This window comes from Danio aesculapii, chromosome 8, assembly GCF_903798145.1.
Source record: "Danio aesculapii chromosome 8, fDanAes4.1, whole genome shotgun sequence".
Taxonomy (NCBI): domain Eukaryota; kingdom Metazoa; phylum Chordata; class Actinopteri; order Cypriniformes; family Danionidae; genus Danio; species Danio aesculapii.
In genome coordinates, this window is record NC_079442.1 from 8,346,519 (window position 1) to 8,366,623 (window position 20,105).

General features: G+C 34.8%; 1 protein-coding gene across 1 annotated transcript in view; it reads left to right on the plus strand.

Moving 5' to 3' along the window:
- The window catches only part of LOC130233195 (cytosolic acyl coenzyme A thioester hydrolase-like), a 79,854-nt gene extending 63,407 nt beyond the window's left edge, over positions 1 to 16,447 (plus strand). Inside the window, exon 4 of the mRNA XM_056463119.1 lies at positions 16,207 to 16,447. Coding sequence (XP_056319094.1) covers positions 16,207 to 16,305 — 99 coding nt within the window. The 3' untranslated portion in view covers positions 16,306 to 16,447. The remainder of the gene's footprint in view (positions 1 to 16,206) is intronic.
- The last annotated feature ends 3,658 nt before the right edge of the window (positions 16,448 to 20,105 follow it).

The following is a 20,105-nucleotide window of genomic DNA, read 5'->3' on the forward strand; positions in this document are numbered from 1 at the left end:
TATCCCATGGTCATATTCCTGGATGACAATGACAATTAGATTAATCTTGCTTGAACGCTTCATTTTCATATGAAATTGACCTAATTGACCCTGTAGAAAGAAGACAGTAGACACTCGAGGGGGTGCTCACATTGTCAGCACGAGGCCAAAAATAAATTCATGCTCGATAGGAATAAAATTTTTGACATTGCGTAAGGTCATGGAAACAATGTTATGACGAATGCGCACCATAATCAAAGCTAAAGATGATCCTAAAGATGGGATTTTTGTATAAATAATTAATTTCTCGATTAGTGATCACTTCAGGAAAATTATAACCATTAGTTCTTAATAACTGCACAGCATAAATGAATACACCTCTTTTAAAAAATATATATTTTTATTTATTTCTCAGTGAAAATAGTGAAAAAATAGTGAAAATTTTGGTGATTTTAAACGAGAGTGTTTTATTAAACAGTTATAGTAATTAATTAAAATAAGAGATTGGTCACCAAACATCATTGGGAATAGAAATAAAGGAAATTAATACCAATACAAACTTCAGAATTTCAACAAAAAATTTTTTCATTTTATCTTTATATTAAACTTGTATTAAGTATTAATATTTCCATTTAATACCATGTTCTTTATGTTAATATCATGTTATTTTGTTAAATTATCTTTGGCTTTGGTACTGATTAATGCATGTACACATATACACTCTTTATTAGGTACGCCTTACTAGTACTGGATTGGTCCCCCTTTTGCCTCCAGAACTGCCTTAATCCTTCGTCGCACAGATTCAACAAGGTCCTGGAAATATTCCTTAGAGATTATGGTCCATATTGACATGATAGCATCATGCAGTTGCTGCAGATTTGTCAGCTGCACATCCATGATGCGAATCTCCCGTTCCACCACATCCCAAAGGGGCTCTATTGGATTGAGATCTGGTCACTGTGAAGGCCATTTTCAGTACAGTCTGAGATGGTTTGCGCTTTATGACATGGCGCATTATCCTGCTGGAAGTAGCCATCAGAATATGGGTACACTGTGGTCATAAAGGGATGGACATGGTCATGATGCTTTGAACTGCAGCAGATCGTTTTGACCATGTCTCCATTCCTAAATGCATTGAGTTGCTGCCATGTGATTGGTTGAATAGAAATTTGCATTAACGAGCAGTTGGACAGGTGTACCTAATAAAGTGGCTGGTGAGTGTATATATTATTGTAAAGCATCCTATATGGAAAATAAGATATAATAGGATTTAATTTTAAATATAGCCAAGGCAAGTTTATTTACATAGCACGTTTCATACACAATGGTAGTTTAAAGTGCATAATCAAAAATAAAAAAAAATAAAAAATACAAGTATAAGAAACAACAGAGAATAAAAATAATTAAAAACAGATTTATTAAGATTAGATCAGTTTAATTAAGATAAACCGATCAGATAAGGTTTATCTGGGGTGCATTAGTTTATGCTCAGCACTATATATATATTGTTATATATGGCCTTCAGGTTGCATACTTCTGGGACTGCATGTGCCAGCCAAACAACTTGGAAATACTTCTTATGTAAATACACTAGCGGTAAATAATACACTGCTCCATTACTGCTAAATCACGGATGTAATTCAAGGTAGCAGCAACCTGTCAAATGAGGAATTACTGAATGTTCCTGTCACTGCTATGCCTCAAACCCAGGGATGTTGTCTTTCCAGTTAGCGTTGTGTAATTACCATGAGGAGAAAGGCCCTCTTCATGGAAAGGAGCTTGTTTTTGGCTAAAAATCCTTTATACAGTTCAGTAGACCATTCACACACCTGCTAATGCCTCCCATTTAGTTTCGGTTGTCTTTCTTGAACAGCTAAATGACTGCTTAGGTCTATTAAACTACATTTTGAATCAATTGCATTATCGATGCTGTAAAAGCTCAACTATGCCTACACATTATTTTAGAGACTGCACCTTTTTAAAATTTAATTTAGAGGTTAATTAATGTCAGTGCATTATTTGAAAGTATGTGACTTCATGTATTATGTAAAATAACCAAATATACTTATATAAAACAGTACAGATTTCTTTAAATTATCTTTTGAATAAGGAGGACTGATGTTTACTATAAGTTAGCCAGAGCTGCTAAAATATAAGTTTAGATATTTTGATGGACAAACTGCAGATTATATAAATGTTATATTTAAATATGAATTTATTGATTATTGGCATCGATATTGGAATCAGCCATTAGAAACCCTTGACATGACTTTAAACATTGGCATATCGCAGTGCTGTTCACTCTACATGACTTGATTTAGTGTCTTTTAATCCTAGTTCACACTACTGGATTTTAAGCCTGATTTGAGCCTGATTTGGAAGTTAACGAGCTCGACAGATGGGGCTATGATCTGGAAAAAATCTGCGGGGGCTTGGCAGTCTTTATGTGTAAGCTACTGAAAAACGCATCAAAGAGGCTCGCTGAAGTGTCGCCGACACCTCGCAGACACAAATCCAATATCTACCTGAATATTCAAAAGCAGTCAGCCGACTCGAGCCGACGTGTGGTCCAACACAATCTCGCGGCAATTCGTAACGTTTTCATTTAGTGGCTAATTCGTATGAATTCGTACGATCTAATTCAAACAATGTAGTACGATTTGCTTATCCCCCAATGACGGTTGGATTTAGGGGTGGGATTAGGTGCCACGCCTCCTTTTTAAAATCCAGTGAGAGAGCATATCAGCATGAGCTGAATAAACATAACTCTCAGTGGTTGTAATGTCACAATATTTTGTATATGTTTAATCTGTAAATTTTACATTTTACAATACATTTAAAATTTTATGTTCCTAAAACAATTGTAACTCTGTATTATAAATGTTTAATGCAAATGAAGGAGGCGTTTCATCTCTTTTCTCTCCTACTTGAATAACTGCCCATTTTTGTCTTCCAAATGTCTGATTCCAGTTGCTCACTGAGAATATAGCACAAATGGATCATCTGCGTAGAATTCTGGTACGTTAGCAGGCAATTCATTTTCTTCCTGATTGCATAAATATGCCACTGCTGTTGTTTTAGCCAAAACCCTTTATATGTAATTTGTATAATTATGAAGTGAAAAGGGCTCAGGGACTGCTGCAAGAGAGACCCTTTCCCAGAACACATTTATTCCCCTAATTAATAGCCAGCCTTCTCCGCCAGCTCTCTGAAGCTTGTGTGGGTATTTTGGTGACTTTAAAGGAAAAAGGCAAATATTACAATTCTGTGTATTTTCCCAAAAGCTTATGCTGTTATTTTTTCTGTAGAAGGAATCCATATTTATTTATTTATTTAATTTAATTTAATTTTATTAAATTTAATTAAATTTACTTTTTTCGATTTTATTCTTTTTTGTTTCATTATTTTACTTTATTTTTTACTTTATTCTTTAAATTTTATTCTTAAAATTTTTTTATTATTCTTTAAATACATTTTTTATTCTTTAAATGTTTTTTTAACTTCATTTTTTTTTCATTTTTTTATTTTATTCATTTATTTATTTTATTCTTTAAATTTTATTCTTTAAATTTTATTTATTTTTTATTCTGTAAATTTTCTTTTTTTAATTTGTTACATTTTTTTATTTTATTAGTTTAATAATACATTTTATTTTTAATTTTATTCTTTAAATTACTTTTTAAAAATTTATTCTATAATTTTTTTATAATTTTTTTAAATTTATTTTATTATTTAAATTTTATTCTTTAAATGTAATTTTTTATTAGTATTTATTTTTTTTTAGCCCCGGCTTGGTCAGTTGACGTTTCTGTGTGGAGTTTGCATGTTCTCCTTGTGTTCGCGTGGGTTTCCTCCAGGGGCTCCGGTTTCCCCCACAGTCCAAAGACATGCGGTACAGGTGAATTGAATGAGCCAGTGATGGGTTGTGGTAGCCGCTGTGTAAAATCTATGCTGGATTAGTCGGCGGTTCGTTACGCTGTGGCTACCCCAGATTAATGAAAGGACTACGCCGAAAAGAAAATGAATGTATTTATTTATTTTAACTGACATTTCAAAGGTTCAATGAAGAAAATTATCAGCAAATACGAGCTTCCTGTCCCAACTTTTATAAAGATTTTAGTTTGTATCCATCCAAAAATGTGCTTCAGTCATAGCAGACTTAACTGGTTATGTTCAACTCATCGTATTAATAAATATGATTGGTTCACCTTGATCACATTATATTGAATATCATATTTTAGTTGGGACCAGGCAGAAAGTCTGTAAGTCTTGCAGGATTGCATTACATCCATAATGCATTCATGATGGCATGTCTACTACATGACTAAAAAATTGTTTGCAGTTTTGCAGTGATAGTTAAGAGAGTAACAGTTGATATTCAGGTAATCTACTTAGCAGAAATGTCATATAATGGAGTTATGTCCATTATATCTGCTGAGTGCTTTTCCAAGAAGGCAGATCTGATATAATAGTCTGAATATGCTGAGCATGTGGGCCACTACAAATCAAATGTTTGCCAAAAGCCTGTTCATATCAGATCCATAAGCGAGACCTATAAATTCATTTTTTCTGTAATATCCTGCTTGTTCATGTGCTGTAATAATGGGTTTTAAAGGTGCACATTCATATTTATTATATTAATATTTACATGGAGGTCTTTGCCTTGTGAAGACAGAGATATTATTAGTCAAATACTTCTACTACTACTACTAGTTCATAATCCCATTTCAGGTGTATCTTCATACTGTGACATGCAATGATAAAACATGATGTTTTATTGATACTTTTCTTATGACTGTGGTACAGCTCTTAAAGTAGGCTAATAGAAATATATTTTGTTTGCTAGATGGCCAAGTTTAAGCACCATGCTTAATTTGACTACAAAATGAGTCGCAGATTCAGAGTTTCACACGATGTGTTAATTAATTAGCAAATAATATAAATATTACAAACATTAACACTAGGTGAGCAAGTTATATTTTAACCCCATGTCCTAACAACACGCTACATGATGAGATTTGCAGTGATAAGCAATTTGGCTGTTTGCACCAAATGAAAGACGACAGAAATTGAAATACAGCCATTCAGAAGCACAGAATAGTGCACTCACTGCACTCCAACAAAATGATAATGTTTATAATCTAATTAAGGTTTTAATTAGAAGTATTTCTAATTAAATATTTTAACTTTAACATCTCAGTTCTAAGTTCTCTATTCACAGTTCTAAAGTTCTATTCTAACAAGACTATATAACTCATTAAAATCAAGTACTGATAACCTTGTGGGCAGTGCACCGACATATAGCACCATTTTGCTTTCGGCGTCCTGAGTTTGGGTCCCAGCTCTCGAACCTTTCCTGATCACGTCCCTAGTCTTTCTCTCAAACTTCGCTTCCTGTCTAAGGCTATGTGTATATGACACAAATGAAGATAGAAGTGTTTTCGCCCTGCATTTTAAAAAAGTTTTATGTTTACACAACATTTTCAAAAATGATCTATGTTTACACATCTGCGAACACTATCCAAAATGTTGCATTATGTATTCCAAGCCAAAATTTGGTGCTGTCACCTTGTTAGCAGACAGCTCCTGTAAGGAAGTGACAATGTGTCGTCAGTGGGGATGATGTGTATGTAGAATTTGCCATGAGTGTATGATGTGTCTACGCTGTTCGCTGTAATGTGAAGTAAATCCACACTTTCCTGATGAAGCGTTAGGAAACGCTTCAGGAACAAAAACATTACCACATACTCACACATTGTTTGTTCGTGCTTGCCATTAATCTACACTCCCCTAAACAAGTACCATGTACATTGTTTTTAATGTCATCATTGTTTAACTTCCAGTTTGTAACAAGTTTTCAGATTTATGTGTTTTAAATCACAACAATGCTATTGGCATGTAAACGACATGTAAAATTCATAAAACAAATTATTTTATTTTTTTGGGGGCTGAAAGTGATGTCATGTAAATGACCCCTTATATACTGCCCTATCCTAATCGAGGGAAAAATGCCCCTCCCCCCAAAAAAGCCAATGAACTTTGGCCAACCCTATATAAATTAGCCTCAAGCGATCCAAAATGGAGCCGCTAACAAGTTTGAACACATTACTCCTATCCTGTGTTCCCTAAATTGGTTAAAATGTTTTAGAATTAAGTTTAAAATTGTAATGTATGTTTTTAAAGTATTAAATGGCCTGGCTCCGACTTGTCTCTCTAGTCTTAGTACTGTTAAAATATCTGTCAGATATTTAAGTCATCGAATCAGAAAGTGCTGTAGTTCCCAGATCCAAATTAAAGAAAAAAGTAGATCAAGCTTTCTTTGTAGTGGGTCCTAAAATGTGGAACGGGCTACCTGTCCGTTAGAACAATTTCCAATGAATCTTTGTTCAGAAGGAAACTTAAACTACACCTCCTAAAGAGCTTTTAAATTGGGAGAAAACTGAATCTAGTGTACCTATCTGGTGTCTTGTTATTAATCGTTGATGCTGTGTGGTATGTTGGATATATTCTATGTTGTTTTATCAGTTGCTAACTAACTAACTAACTAACTAACTAACTAACTAACTAACTAACGAACAAAAAATGAAAAATCTGTTCAAACTGAATGTTGTGCAACCCAAGCAAAAAAAAATCTCTATCACTAAACTGATGCCTTGTTTTGTTTTTAAAGGTGTTGTATGTACGTTTTTGACTCAAGCATAAAAATACCAGAATATGTTTGCAGATATTTAAGAAACAGATGGTAGTTTCTGTCAGTTTTCGTAACGGATTAACAGCACTCAGTAATATTTCATCTGGTTTTCACTTTAGTATTTTACATGACATTTTTACCAGTAGGAATGACATCCCACCCTACTCATAATTCTCTCTTCATATAGCCATATATATGGCTATTACACAACCCATAATACACTATTAAATTGCCTGATTTTGCTTTCTCACTACAGTCGATCTGCTCCAGAGTTCGTTTTAATCAAGCCGAGACCACCTCATTCAGGCGATCTTGAACCGATTAATTTGGCTCATATCCGAGTGTGATTGGATATAATAGTAATTATATACTTTGTTGAATATTCACATTTGTTCACAGCAGAACATCATTCATCATCCATATTACACTTAAAAGCCAATTTCCCATTTAACAATCCCCATTTAATAATCCCCATTTAACAGCTACTATTTTTTTGTCTGCCCAACTAAATAGTATAATGTTTCACCCTCTGATGGTCTGTGCTGGAGCAGTCACTCTGGTCTTCTGCCAGTCACTCTCTCTGTGACTGAAGCACTGCGCTTCCCTCCAGCTTAATTTAATTTGTTCAAGACAAGCACTGCTGCCATGGCCCCATGTCTTTCCCTGGCCCCATCACAAGCCCTGAGCAACAGGACAGTCACTGACCCAGCCAGGACTTCCTTCAAGGTCACATGATGGGGTTTTTAGACAGAAATAACAGCGAGAGGGAGCGCTTTATTATGCGTTTGTTGCAAGAATCAGTGGTTCACTCACCAGTTTCATTTATTATACAGAGTAATTGGATGAAATACAGTTGAAGTCAGAATTATTAGCCCCCCTGTTTTTTTCCCCAATTTCTGTTTAACGGAGAGAAGATTTTTTCACAATAGTTTAATAATTCAATTCTAATAACTGATTTATTTTATCTTTGCCACGATGACAGTAAATAATATTTGACTAGATATTTTTCAAGACACTTCTATACAGCGTAAAGTGACATTTAAAGGCTTAACTAGGTTAATTAGGTTAACTAGGCAGGTTAGGGTAATTAGGCAAGTTATTGTATAACAATGGTTTTTATATTTGTATATTTTAAATCGCGATATTGTAATTTTTATTGCAAAAAAATATATAAAATTGTGAAAAACTAGGGGGTCTGATTAGGTGAAAACGAGCTACAGCTGTGTCTTTGTGTGAATGTCCAGATTATTGTCAGCTGTTGCAGGAGTTGATGGGTGCAAAGAGTTCTGGGAGTTTTAGTTCTGCACCAATACCGGAATAAATCTCCAGCATTGATAACACTGCTGGCGATCATGACGCCTACATTTTAGTATGATTTGCTTGTCCCCCGATGATGGTTGGGTTTAGGGGTGGGGTTATGTGCCATGCCTCCTTTTAAAATTCATACATTTTTGTACGACTGAAATCGTATAAATTTGTATGATTTAGCCATGAAATGTGGATTAACCTTGGATTACGACATAAATAATAATAATAATTCCTTATATTTTCTGGAAACTCAAAGCACTATCCACCACCAGTGTGCAGCATCCACCTGGACGATGTGATGGCAGCCAGATTGCGCCAGATTGCACACCAGCTGATTGGTGGAGAGGAGACAGAGTGATGAAGCAATTATGATATGGGGATGGTTAGGAGCCAAATTTGGCCAGGATGTCAGGATTTTTAACGTCTTATCCGAAAGACAGCGCTCACTGAGCAGTACAGAGTCCCCGCCAATATACTGGAGCATTAGTACCCACACAGACCGCAGGTTGAGCGCCCCCTGCAGCAGCAACCTAGCTTTTCCATGTGGTCTCCCATCCAGGTACTGACCGGGCACATCCCTGCTTCGCTTCAGTGGGCGACCATGTGAGAGTTTCCGAGAGCTAGCTGCTGGCGTATTCTGGTTAAGGATGCACTTTCTGAATCCAAAAACCGTTACTGAGACCAAAAGTTATTTATAAGATTTATTATCTTATTAAACAATATTAAATAGTTTTGTAAGACTTAAAAAATTTACCTCAGTAACTTAAACTATGCTGTTTTAATCCAACACAATCCAATAAAATATCCACATTTTATTGACAGTCAATTTTTATTTATAGTGAATGAGTCGAGAAGTGTCAGTTTACCATTGTTGTCATGACAGCACAATAGCATTATTACAAGCAGTTGCAGTTCGCCAGAGAACTACACACGTCACAGTAACAAACTACAAGTCCCAGCATACACCTCGCACACACCGGTTCCTGTTTCCCACTGATTACTCTCACAGCTGATAACTCATTATGGACTGATTAGTTGGACTTTATATTCACCCATCACACACTCATACAAGGCGGAGTCTTGTGTTTTTCCTGTTTGTCCTGCCGTGGTTTTGATCTTTGTCTAGTCTACCGTTAATTGAACTTTTGCCCGTTTTATGACCTCGCTTTTTGGATTATCTGTATGTCTCTTTTTGTTCCTGTTCTGACCAATGCCTGCTTAACTATTGTTTGTTGATAAATACTGCACGTGGATCTTTCATCTCTGTTGTCAGCGTCATGCATTACACAAGCAGCAGAAACAAGTTTAGTAGATAAACTTGACCTGTCGGCAGATTGCACACCAGCTGATTGGTAGAGAGGGGAAGTTAGGAGATTCTAAGGGCCCATATATTTAGAGGGGCCCCAGAGACATTATCAAGGGCCCGCGCCAACCCATCCCTCCCCCGCTCTTCACTTTCAGCCGCGATGCCAATATACCCCCCCCCCCCCTCTTCACTTTAAGACGCAATAACCCCACAACCCCACCCCCCATATATATATATATATATATATATATATATATATATATATATAAATATATATATATATATATATATATATATATATATATATATATATATATATATATATATATATATATGTGTGTGTGTGTGTGTGTGTGTGTGTGTGTGTGTGTGTGTGTACATGAGTATCGCAATTATTTCAGCTCATATTTTTGGCCGAATATCGAAAAGGACAATTTTGGCAGCTGATTTGTCATCAATATAATTATAACTTCAATATTGGTGTGTTTTATTAAATAGCTATTACTCAAAATAATAACAAATCATTTGTTTTACCCCCCCCCCTTACCTTTTTTCAATATACTAATATTTAGCTTAAAGTGCAATCTAAAGGCTTAACATATAGGCTGATGGAAACCCAGCTAATGAACAATTGCATTTTCTTTATAGTAAATGCAGTAAAAACATGATGGTCACTGAGTTTGTGTTAGCTAAATTATCTGAGGTTAATAAATTATATATATTTTTAAGATCTTAAAAAAATAAGACAGTAAAGCAATTCTGCACAGAGTCTATTATTGTAGGATGAGGGTCAAAAACCAACAAAATCTCACGGCAATTTTTAACTTTTTGATTTTGTGGTTAATTCATATGAATTCGTTCAATCTTATTTGTACAATTTAATATGATTTGCTCATCCCCCAATGATGGTTGGGTTTTAAATTCTAAAAAAGAAATTACTTTGCTTCAAACTTTACCAGACTTTTATTGATACACTTGCAAATCAAATGTAGGTGAAGAACTTTTACGTTCTGTATGACAGTTTGGATTTGGAGATTTCCAATAGAAGTATTAAATGACACAGAATGACCTCACGAGTAAGCTGAAAGAAACTGAATGTAAAAGAAGCTTTGATTTGTGATGTGAAAAATGGAGTAGGTGGTGTAGGTTTGCATTCCTCTTTTTTTAAAAATCAATTTGTAGAATCCAAACCCCATCTAAGGTCATGAGCACATTCGCCAGTTGTCTAAAATTTCCTGGAGCTCTAAAAAAAATGAGACATAAGATGCTTGCAGTGGGACCGCAGCTTCATCACGGAAAAATAACAATACTGTGCGCGAGAGCCGGATGTCAGTTGACGTTAGGCTTCATCTTGCAGCTGCACACTACACCATGGCTATTCTTATCATTGGCTATAGGTCACCAGCTAGTCATGCGCAGCAGTGGCAGATGGCGGCCAACCTTAGGGAACAAACTGTGCGGTGACAACTGAAGCAGCCTGGCTGATGAGGGCATGTGCACAAATGAGGATCGCATATATGGAATGCATATCCACACAAATGTTATATAAGCACGACGGATATGGTCAACTTCGCAGACTTGCTGATGTTGAGGATCAGAAACGTTTGTGCTTCTGAGGTCACCCGGTTTAACAAACAAATTGTTCCATTGATTAAGAAGGCTAATTGAGTAAAGTAATAAACCACTTTGCTAAAGAGTGTTATAATGAGTTGAAGTCAAAATGATTAGCTCTCCTCTGAATTTCTTTTCAAGTATTTTCCAAATGATGTTTAACAGAGCAAGGAATTTTTTACAGTATTTCCTATAATATTTTTTCTTCTGAAATTTTTTTTTTATTTTGGCTATAATAAAAGCAGTTTTTAATTTTTATTTAAAACCATTTTAAGGTCAGTAGTACTAACCCCCTTAAGCAATATTTTTATCAATTGTCTACAGAAAAACCCACTGCTATACAATGTTTTGCCTAATTACCATAACTTACCTAATTAACCTAGTTAATAAAACATTTTTGAAGTGTCACACGAGAAACGAGTAATGAAAAAGGCAAATTTTTATTCTCAAAATATTATTACACTAACTTGAGGTGGTTTTGTGTTACTTGTGTAAAAATTGGTACATGTGAAAAATGGGAGATGGAAATGCATTTGCGATTGCAGGGGGCTGTGCAATTTTTGCGCATCATTCCATTGTAGCAAACTAACAATAAGAGGGGCGTGGTTAAGAATATTGTAGCTAAAAGCTGTCAAACTGATGTCAACAGAGAAGGGCCGCTAACGTGGAATCAAATGGTCAAACTTTAATTGCCAAGATTACCAAAAAAACTTTTTTTCAGTGGATTAACTTTCAGTGGATTAACTTAATTGTTCACCTAAAGAATAACAATGCGCTAGCAAATAAACATTGCAAAATGTTATTTCACACAGACTTTAACATTGTGTGTGATGTGAGTGAGTATATTGCCAGCCTGATCTCACAAGGAAACGTAACTAAATTGTACGAAATTTAAATTAAAGTTCACTCTTATGAAAATTTACATTTTAAGAAGGAGGTGTGGCAACCAACCCATTTCTAAACCCAGCCGTCATCGGGGGATGAGCAAATCGTACTAAATTGTACAAATGGGATCATGCGAATTTATACAAATTAGCCACTAAATCAAAATGTTACGAATTGCTGTGAGATGGTTTTTGACTCTATCTTTGGCAATTCTTTTACCTATTATCTTAAAAATGGGAGATGGAAACACATTTGCTGAATGAACTCTGACAGCAGATATTACAGCCATGTGACCATCAGCTGTCTCCATTAAGCTCGTCTTGTTTACTGTTGTTTACTAGGTTACCAATGCTACATTCAGGCAGTCTAACAACTTGAAAACTTGGTGAATCCTGAAAATATTCACTTCACGTTATGATGGTAATCAGGCTTGTTAATATTAAGCTAGGTTCAGACGCTCTCTCTCTCAACAAAAATAATAAATAAACATAACATTCCCATCGCTTTCCAATCTAGCCGTTTCTGTCCTTAAAGTCTGTGTGCTGAGAATCCAACACAATCTCATGGCAATTCGTAACTTTTTTATTTAGTGTCTAATTCATATGAATTCATACGATCTAATTTGTACAATTTAGTACGATTTGCTCATCCCCCAATGACGGTTGAGTTTAGGTGTGGGGTTAGGTGCCACGCCTCCTTTTTAAAATCTGAACTCAACTGAATTCGTACAAATTAGCCACCAAACTGACAAAACGTAAAATACTTACGTTTTCCCGTGAGATCAGGCTGGAGAATCAGATGTTGCTGAGACTTTTATTTCAGTATGTTCCAACTTTCAACTGAAACTGAATATTGAAAACGGGGCTGTGCAATTTTTGCGCATCATTCCATTGTAGCAAACTAACAATAAGAGGGGCATGGTTAAGAATATTGTAGCTAAAAACTGTTAGTCTGACGTCAACAGAGAAGGGCCGCTAACAAGGAAGCAAATGGTCAAACTTTGATTGAAGATTCCCAAATTTATCCTAATTTTGATTAAAGATTACCAAGTTTTTTCAGTGGATTAATATTTATGGATTAATTGTTCACCTAAAGAATAACAATGTGCGCTAGCAAAATAAACAATGCAAAATTTTATTTCACACAGACTTAAACAATGTGTGTGACATTAGTGAGAAGGTGAAACTAGCGACTGTCTTCAAAAAGCTGTAAGCAAACAATGGCTACAACTTGTTTGTCATCAGATAAGCCTGAAAAAAGGGTGATTTTTATGTACATTTTAAATTAAGACATTATTTGTATGATGAAAACTCTCAATACCAAAATGTAATAAATTGTGCATTTTTTTTTGTATTGCCAGCCTGATCTCACAAGGAAACGTAACTATATTACGTTTTGTCAAGTTAGTGGCTAATTCGTACAAATGTATGATTTTAAAAAGGAGGCGTGGCACCCATCCCCACCCCAAATCCCAGGCATCATTGGGGGATGAGCAAATCGTACTAAATTGTACAAATTATATCATACGAATTCATACGAATTAGCCACTAAATCAAAAAGTTACAAATTGCCGTGAGATAGCGTTGGTTTTTGGCAATTCTTTTACATTATTTTATGGGACATTAGCACAATTTTAATTCTCTCATAATTCTAGATTTTCTGTCAGACCCCATCCTACAATAATAGACTCTCTGCAGAGGATATTTTGAGATATTTAAATTCTTTATTATCTTATTTTTTTAGGATCTTAAAAACATATATCATTTATTAACCTCAGATGATTTAGCTAACACAAACTCAAAGCGACCATCATGTTTAAATAAATTTCACTTATTAAAAAAAGCGCAATTGTCCGTTAGCTGCGTTTCCATCAACCTTTGTTAATACACAAGTTTGAAGTGTCACACGAGAAACAGGTAATGGAAAAGACAAATTTTAATTTTCAAAAAAAGTTATCACACTTGAAGTGGTTTTTGACTTTAGAAAATGGGTAAATGTGAAAAATGGGAGATAGAAACACATTTGTTGAATAAATTATGAAAGCAAACATCACACCAATGTTGTTATATTATCAGCTGTCTCCCTTAAGCTTGCCTTGTTTACTGTTGGTTACTAGGTTACCAATACTACAGTCAGCCACTCTAACAACTTTATAGAAATCAAATTTCCATTTGCTTTTGCAACTTTGTGACTCTTGAAAGATTTGCTTTGCAAATGGTAACCAGGCTTGTTAATTTAGCTAGTTTTTAGACTTTGGCTCTCTCTCAAAAACAAAACAATTAAACAAACAAATTAAAAAAAAGTAACGACCATCACTTCCTGACCCATTTGTTTCTGTCCTTAAGTTCCATGTGAACCAGAAGTTGCTGAAACTTTTATTTCAGTATGTTCCAACTGAGACAGAATATTGGGGGCTGGAATTTTTTTGCGCATCATTCACTTGTAGCAATCTAACAGTAAGAGGTACGTAGTTAAGAATATTGTGGCTAAAAGCCGCCAAACTGACGTCAACAGAGCAAGGACACTCCAAGCATAAAAAAAATGGTCAAACTTTGATTACCAAAACTTTTTTCAACGGATTACCTTACAATTATGACAATTAGAGAAGTGATTAATGAAGTGTGCCTGACTGTCAAGCCTAAAGGCTGATTTAAATCGTGTTCTACATAAAAGCAACGACACACGAAAGAAGAAATATTTTCCATATTAAAAGGAGTTTAATGTCCAACACCTGAAATTGATATATTAGAAGCTGTTGATATATATTCTTGCAGCTGAACAACAGTAAACTGACAATGTTTATCTCAGGTACACCTTATTTGCTTTATTCAGTGTTAAATGCTAATAACGTGAGTTTGAATGTCATTTTACGTGACAATTATTGCCATATGCTTTAAGCAGCAGCAGATAGTTCACCTCAGATCTTAAAAATAAAATAAACCATTTGAAATGGACTATTAGAACTGACTCAAGCCAACACATATCAGTGATTCAGCATATACATTTAATAATGTTAAAGAGGTTTAATATGTATTAATTAGATTATAAACCTTACCATTTCATTGAAGTGCAGTAAGTGCTCTATTCTGTGCTTCAGGATGGCTGTATTTAAATTTCTGTCGTCTTTCATCTGGTGCAAACAACCAAATTGCTTATCCCTGCAAATCTCACCATGTAGCGTGTTGTTAGGACACAGGGTTACAATGTAACCTGCTCACCTAATGTTAATGTTCGTAATATTTATATTATTTGCTAATTAATAACCATCTCATGTGAAACTCTGAATCTGCGTCTCATTTCAGAGTCTGTTACTGTCCCCCGCATGTCGGTAACGTACACACACTTTGAGAGCCTTCCTGACTGAATGAATTAAATTTGAAGTTTTCGACCAAGGCAACCTGGGGTACTGAAAAATAATTGGCTAAACTGGCATTGGGCGGGTTAAATGATCGAAACAAAGACAGACATTCTTTCACGTAATGCACATTTTCAAAACTTTAGTACTTTAGTATTGTTTTTCAGATAAACACGAATGTTCACTTAGCAAGTTTCTTAAACATCTGCAAACATATTATGGTAATTTTATGCTTTAGATGAGTCATAAACGTACATACGGCACCTTTAATGAAGACATTATTTGTAAGATGAAAACTCTCAATACCAAAATGTAATAAATTGTGTACATTTTTATGTATTGCTAGCATGATCTCACTATTTTACGTTTTGTTAGTTTATTGGCTAATTCATATGAGTTTAATTGTACGAAAATGTGCAATTTTTTTATTTTATTGATTTTTTTATTTTTCAAGGAGGCGTGGCACCAAACCCCATCCCTAAACCAATGAGATCATACAAATTCATATGAATTAGCCCCTAAATCAAAAAGTTACGAATTGGTGTGAGATCGTGTTGGTATTGCTCATTGCCACTTCCTGTTAGAAAAAAACTGTATTTTATTTGATTTTTTTATTGATCATTTTAATTCAAACAACATCATGGTATTTGCTTTGAATGGTTATAGGAAGTAAAAGTGAAGTTTCATAGAGATGTTTTCCTGTACCAGTAGCAATTAGGCAGCACTACATTTTAGTCAAACTGGCAGCGCTGTGAAAACAATGTGATGACATGCTTCCAGTCAAGCTCTCCTGTGGTTTAATTTGCATCGTTCGCCCGTATAGTTGTGAGTTATTGCAAAGCACGTGTCGGGACACACACACATCTACAAACATTCACTGGAGAAATGACAGACGTTCCATGCTAAGAATGGGAAGCAGAAAATAAGAGTCTGTGTGCTTTGATAATGGTCGTAACACTTCAGTGGGTTTTTCATGATATGTGTATGACCTTCAATTCTGAAGCATTTCCTGGCGGCAGGCAACAATATTCAGCAGTGCGTGTGTAAAATGTGTCTTTTTTCTTCTTGCAGTTGGAGGGTGAAGGGGAACAGAAGCGGTTTGAAGAAGGGAAAGCGCGCTACCTGCAGAACAAGGCAAAGAGACTCGCAGATAAGGAGCGTCAACAATGACTTTTACCTCACAAACACCACATTGTGTTGTAGAAGAAAATTCTGGAACAATAGAGCCGCAATGTACAACATACTGTATTAAGAACCTGTCTTTTCTCACAAATGTAGCTCACTGAATAGGAAATATATATATATATATATATATATATATATATATATATATATATATATATATATATATATATATAGAAGGAGATATAGATTTTACTGACTATTATTTGAATTCACCAAAGCACTTTGTGTGTATGTGTATGTGTGTGTATCGCAAGTGAAACAAACAAACAAAAAAAGAAATATATTTATGTTTTATTGTAACAGGTTATTTGTGAAATTTGCAGATCTATACTAATAAAAGCCTGCTAATGTAGCTATAATTGGTTTGCTGTGAAATATCTGTTCAGTGTGCCGTACCATCTGGATTGACATTAGCCGTGTTTCCATTCAAAGATGTGAATTAAATATATGCGCAAACCTGGAGTATTGCCTAAAACATTTGCAAATAAAGCACCGTTTCCACCAAACGAGTCCAAAAGGATGAAATCATCACTTTCTGATAAACTGCCGCCAAATATCGAAAGGAGAATGAAAGTTGCTGCGTTAGGAGAAGGCCTTTTTTCATATATAATAACTTACTTGTGTATTAGAACACATAGACGTATCATATCATAGTCGTTTAGAATCATCTCCGCTCGCACTTCCTGATAGATTTGCACATTCCACTGATGTTTTCTATCGAGGATGGTCGTCTCTTCTTTCTCGTATATAACATTTAAAAATGGTCGGACCTCACCCAAACATACCAGTCACTTCCCACCGTTTTTGTTATCACATGATCTGTTCCATCGTAGTTTCTTGTAATTTTTTCTTATCGGATAAAAAAAAATTCTTCTCAGTTGTGTGCATAATTTCTTTATGCACATTTTTAAAATTTATGTGCAAGTTTTTTTTTTTGAAACACAGCTAGTGTTTTATGACAAAACTGCTTTTAGGTTTGACAGACATTGGCTGAGTCTGAAAGCTTATTTATTATAAGGTTTATACTTCTGCGTCGAGTGATTGCCGTGACCCACGGCGCATGCCTTGCGCGTTGTTGTGCATTTATACTTCTGCGCGCTGTTTGTGTTGTAATAAAACTTCCTAAACACTAACTGGCAGTGATGTTTTTATGTTCCTCGGTGTCGAGTTTCCTTACTGGTGTTTTGTTTTTTCTGAACGCTACCTTAATGTACAAGTAGCTTAAACTCGCTTATGCTGAGGCAGGAACCAGCAGATGTGCTACAGCTTTAATCATCAAGGTAAACACAAAACAAAAGTTTCCATCTGGAGCTCCTTCACGGGCCTCAACACTTGTAAATACTCGCTCCAATGGCTCGCGCGTCTCTCAGTCCTGCCCTAACTCATCAGCGATACCAAGCCGACCAATCACAGTGCTTGCGCTATGCGTCGTTGCGACGTGTATTTACAGTGTTTGAGAGCGTTGGCCACGACAAGGGCTATGCATTCATGTGCTTGATGCAGAAGTATAAATTAGCCTTTAGGCAGCTGACTTGTTGCCTTGGTGCCCTATCAGGCAGTGACTCTTGATGCAGCATTTGTGTATGAAGGCACCTCGTAAAACTGATTTTAGATAGACTTCTGAGACAGCATAATGATTTAGGCATCATTTACAATAATACGTTTGAGTTTTACAACAGCATTTTAGAACAAAAATATCCACGTCCACACTTGTGTTTTATCTAGAGCCAACCCTGTTCCTGGAGAGCTTCAGGATTCAGCTCCAGCCCTGATCAAACACACCTGAACCAATTAATAGGACCTGAAGCACTTGATAATTACAGACAGGTGTGTTTGATCATGGTTGCAACTGAAATCTGCAAGAAGGTCGATTTCCAGGAACAGGGTTGGTGACCCCTGATCTAAAGTTTCTGAAAAGATCTGTGTCTACTAGTGGTGTCTTTATACTGGAATTAGGTACCAATCGGTACTGAAATTTTTTGTAAACGTCCATTTCCCACTAACATTTGATCACTGTTAAGTGCGTTCTTAAACATCGCTGATTGGCCATTGTGTTCACATGCTTTTTAAAATCTCAGTAATGTCTACACCAGGGTTGCCCAAACTTTTTCGCCAATAACTGAATACCATCGAGAGCTGTGGGCCAAATATAAATATACCAAACTATATTACATTAAAGTTGCCATGGGTAAGTTCTTAATATATTAGAAAACATTACTTTAAATCGTATTAACTAATGCAGTATAGCAATTAAAATAAAAACTTACAGCAATAAAAGCATAATCACATGTATAACAGTGGAGTTTAATGCTGAATACACTAGTCAAGCACTTGATTTGTCCTCTATCCGTCAGGTGACAGTATGTACATTTAAACTAAATCTGATTTATTTACATTGTTTAACTGAAACATTTATTTCAGCTAGCTTTTAACAATAAAAGAAACAAATAAAAGGTTTAGATTTAAAAAATGACAAGCTCTAAACCATCCACATCATTCTTCCTCTTTTCTCAGATGGCATGGCGGGCCAAATTAAAAGTTACCATGGGCCAACTTTGGCCCACGGGCCCCAGTTTGGGCATCCCTGGTCTACACTATACCGTCGAAAACATGCATCACATGACCATACACACACTCTTGGTATGCGCATTCAAGTACCAAAAGGAAGTACGTGCTTCACTTGCCATTTGGTTACTAGTCAACACACCTTTGTCATTCACAAACATGTCCCACCAGGCAGTGGTTCTTCCTGGTCTAACCCAAAACCAGCTTTCTAAATAAGGCTTACGCTGCTTGAAAGAGATATATCCAGCTGCAGACCCGCAGACCCACATGTTTCAGGCACACACACACAATCTAGCTCACATAATCTAGGCAAACCATATATGGTTAATGTCGGATCAGTCTTCTTCTATTTTTTAGAATTATCTATTATTCTATTATTAGCATTATCGCCACCTACTGAATTTCACAAATATGGCGATCGAGAACTGTCCGTGCTACGATTCATTAGACTGTGAACAGTTTAGATATATATATATATACGTATATATATATATATATATATATATATATATATATATATATATATATATATATATATATATATATATATATATATATATATATATATATATATATATATACGTATATATGTATATATATATATATATATATATATATATATACGTATATATGTATATATGTACGTATATATGTATATATGTATATATATATATATATATATATATATATATATATATATATATATATATATATATATATATATATATATATATATATATATATATATATATATATATATATATATATGTGTATATGTGTGTGTGTGTGTGTTGTTATTGTCATTAACAGTTAATTTTTCTGTATTACAGCTATAAGTACCACAAATTACCAGTACTTTATGGTTTAAAAACACTATATAACAATATAAAAACAATATATTACTTACTATGAATTACTATAGTATTTAATGTGGGAAATCATAAATAAAAAAGTTATCAGAAAATTTAGTTAATAAATACTATTCAATCACTGGAGTAAAATATTAATATAGTGTTATACATTTAATAAATGTAAAATGATTTGTATAACAAAGATGTATTATAGCCTATACATATGAAATTCCTATTCATTATAATGAATCCATTACATAAATTAGACCTGTCCAATTTAGATCGTTTATATATCTCTGAAAAATGTTTCAGCAAGGCCTAGTCGAGTATCTCCTATATTGACTCTGCCGATAAATAATAACTGATCAT